This window comes from Capsicum annuum, unplaced genomic scaffold, assembly GCF_002878395.1.
Source record: "Capsicum annuum cultivar UCD-10X-F1 unplaced genomic scaffold, UCD10Xv1.1 ctg67321, whole genome shotgun sequence".
Classification (NCBI taxonomy): Eukaryota; Viridiplantae; Streptophyta; class Magnoliopsida; order Solanales; family Solanaceae; genus Capsicum; species Capsicum annuum.
In genome coordinates, this window is record NW_025876742.1 from 1 (window position 1) to 2,584 (window position 2,584).

At 38.2% G+C, this 2,584-nt stretch overlaps 1 protein-coding gene across 1 annotated transcript; it reads right to left on the bottom strand.

Moving 5' to 3' along the window:
* Positions 1-895: 895 nt before the first annotated feature.
* Positions 896-2,330, bottom strand: LOC124893933 (probable inactive receptor kinase At2g26730). Its single transcript, XM_047404757.1, has 2 exons — positions 2,200-2,330; positions 896-1,211 (listed from the first exon to the last, which is right to left on the bottom strand). Exons 1-2 carry the CDS (start codon positions 2,328-2,330, stop codon positions 896-898), a joined length of 447 nt encoding a protein of 148 aa, XP_047260713.1.
* Between the last annotated feature and the right edge of the window lie 254 nt (positions 2,331-2,584).

Below are 2,584 nucleotides of genomic sequence, written 5' to 3' on the forward strand. Positions count from 1 at the left end.
ACTCTCAAGGGTTTCAACCTAAAAACCCAAGTAGTTTGAGATTTAACCGTAAGTTTTTGAAATTGATCGCATATTTAAAATTCCTGCAACGTAGGCTTCACGAAGCACCTATTAACTTCGCATATAGAGGTACATGGGGTTATCTCAAAAATCTCATGGGCTTAAAAATTCATGTTTTAAAAATAGGGGTTTTGAAATTATGAATATAATCATGTTTTAAGCATCTCTATGACATTGATTTAGTCTTTAGGCCTATTTTTGACGTGATTTGATATATTATATATGTATATGCTTGTGATTCAAAAAGATGTTAACTTGAGAGCATGAATTATATGAAACCCCTCTCTTGATATGAAATTGTTTTGAATTTTCATATGATATGAATTATTTGAAATCATCTTGAAAAGCATGACTTGAAATATTTTGAAAGTGGATACGATTTTTGAATTGCAAGGAGAGTGTTTTTATGTTGAAATATGATGAATATAATGGTTGCATGAAAGAATGATGTGATATTGATGACTTGCAAGTCGGGTATGACGATACCCTACATTATATGTGATTGAATCAATTGAAGTTGAATGTATTGATTTTATATGAGATAGGTAGATGCCCGAAGAAGGCGTTTGAGTGTAAGGACTCATCGCTCGAAACCGTGTTTCCCGACATGGGAACTGGTACCCTGCTTTGTGATCTTGTGTACCCGACATGATGTCATTCCCAAATTGGGACTATGGTTAGGAGCCCTGCTTTGTGATATTGTGCACTACCATACTTTATTGGGTCGAGACACCCTGCTGTGTGATCTTATGTGTCTTTCCATCACTTATACTCTAATCTCGGCGGCAACCGAGGTTTGACAGTTGGTGTAAATGTGATATGTAGGGTATTCCACCTAGCTCAGCTGCATTGCATTATTGTTGGAAAGTTGATTTTGACCTAAGTAACTATCACCCAAATGCTGAAATTTACATATATGATCTCCAATAAACCCTGTAAGTTTGTTGTTACTCAAGTCGAAGCGCTGAAGGTTACTCAAGTTGCCAATTGATATGGCAATTGATCCGACCAAGTTGTTTCCAGAAAGTATAAGGTCTAATAAACTGCTTAAGTTCCCAAAATCATTTGGAATTCGCCCTTGGATTTTACAACTAACGGCGACAAATGTTCTGAGAGGTGTGGAAAGGTTCCCTGTGGAAGCAGGAAGCTTGCTGTTTAGAGGATTAAAATGTAGATCTACGATTTTTAAATTTCTGCAATTGGTTAATTCAGGAAGCTTAATGATGAGTCGCTGGTTAAATTGTTTTCCCCCAAGTTTAGGAATTGTAGATGAGCCAAATATCCAAGTGAGTTGGGAATCAAGCCAGTGAGTTTGTTGCCTGAAAGCTCTAGCTTAGTAAGTTTTGAACAATTGGAGATGGAATGAGGAATAGTTCCAACAAGATTGGTTAATTCACTCAGAAAAAGTGTTTCAATGTTGGGTAAGATAGAGCCTAAGTTTGGTGGGAGGCTTCCTGATAGATTATTGGATGAAAGGTCAATATTTCTTAGCCCTGATGTGTTGAAGATCTCCGTATCAAGTCGACCACTAAAACTATTTGTCACGACCCGAACCGGGTCCCTGGCCGTGATGAGTATTCCGAACCATGAGGCCCGAAACATCCCTATCTGTCTGGTAATCATGCACACAATTCATATGATAAAAGAAATGCGGAAGATACACAATATAACGGAAACATGGTCAAGAATCATGCGAAAGTAATAATGGGGAATAATGTCCCAAAATCTCAACACAACATCTCTATAACGTCTGCGAAATCTCTACTACATGACTAAAATAAGTGTCTATCTGAAAACTAGAACAAGGCCCCCAGTAGACCCAAAACTAATAAATGATAAATTAAACTGCAGACATCAGGCCTTCCGAAATATAGAAGGCTCACCACTTAATTCTGTGATCTGTCGGAAGAAAATCTACTGGTTTTCTGGACCCCTAGAATGTGCCTCCGAACCTGGGAGGAGAGGGGGTCAATACAAAAGTACTATTACGCAGAGAAATCAAAACAGAAATATAATATTTTTACACAACATAGGTGAGAGCCATTATAAAGCAGTTTCATATCAAATTATTTGAAAACACATGGGCATAATGTAATAGTTTTTAATACCATTGTAATGTGATTGAGCTAGGTGGAATACCCTACAATTGTAATTCCACGGATATGTGGAATCTGCCTCTGGTGCTCGGCGGCCAAGCTTCCAATCCAAGTAGCCGCCAGGATTTGGAGTCGGTATACCCCATGTGAGTACACAGCAGGGAATCCCCCCATGTGAGATATCCCAATTATTTTATTATCCTCCCATGTAGGATACAATATCATATGACCCGTATCGGCAACTACGGTTTCTAGCGATGAGCCCTTTCACTCAAACACCTTCTTCGGGCATCCACCTTTCACATGAAAATCAATGCATTCAAACTTTTTTCAAATCAATCACATGTCATACTTTGTAGGGTATCGTCATACCCGACTTTCAAGTCATCAGTATCATATCATTCTCTTCATTCAATCATCATATGCAA

Excerpts from the sequence above, each read along its gene's own strand:
- LOC124893933 (XM_047404757.1), bottom strand. The coding sequence starts at position 2,330 with ATGGGGGGATTCCCTGCTGTGTACTCACATGGGGTATACCGACTCCAA. Across the intron at positions 1,212-2,199 it reads CGTGGAATTACAATTGTAGG|CAAGCTTCCTGCTTCCACAG; the intron begins GTATTCCACCTA and ends TCCTCTAAACAG.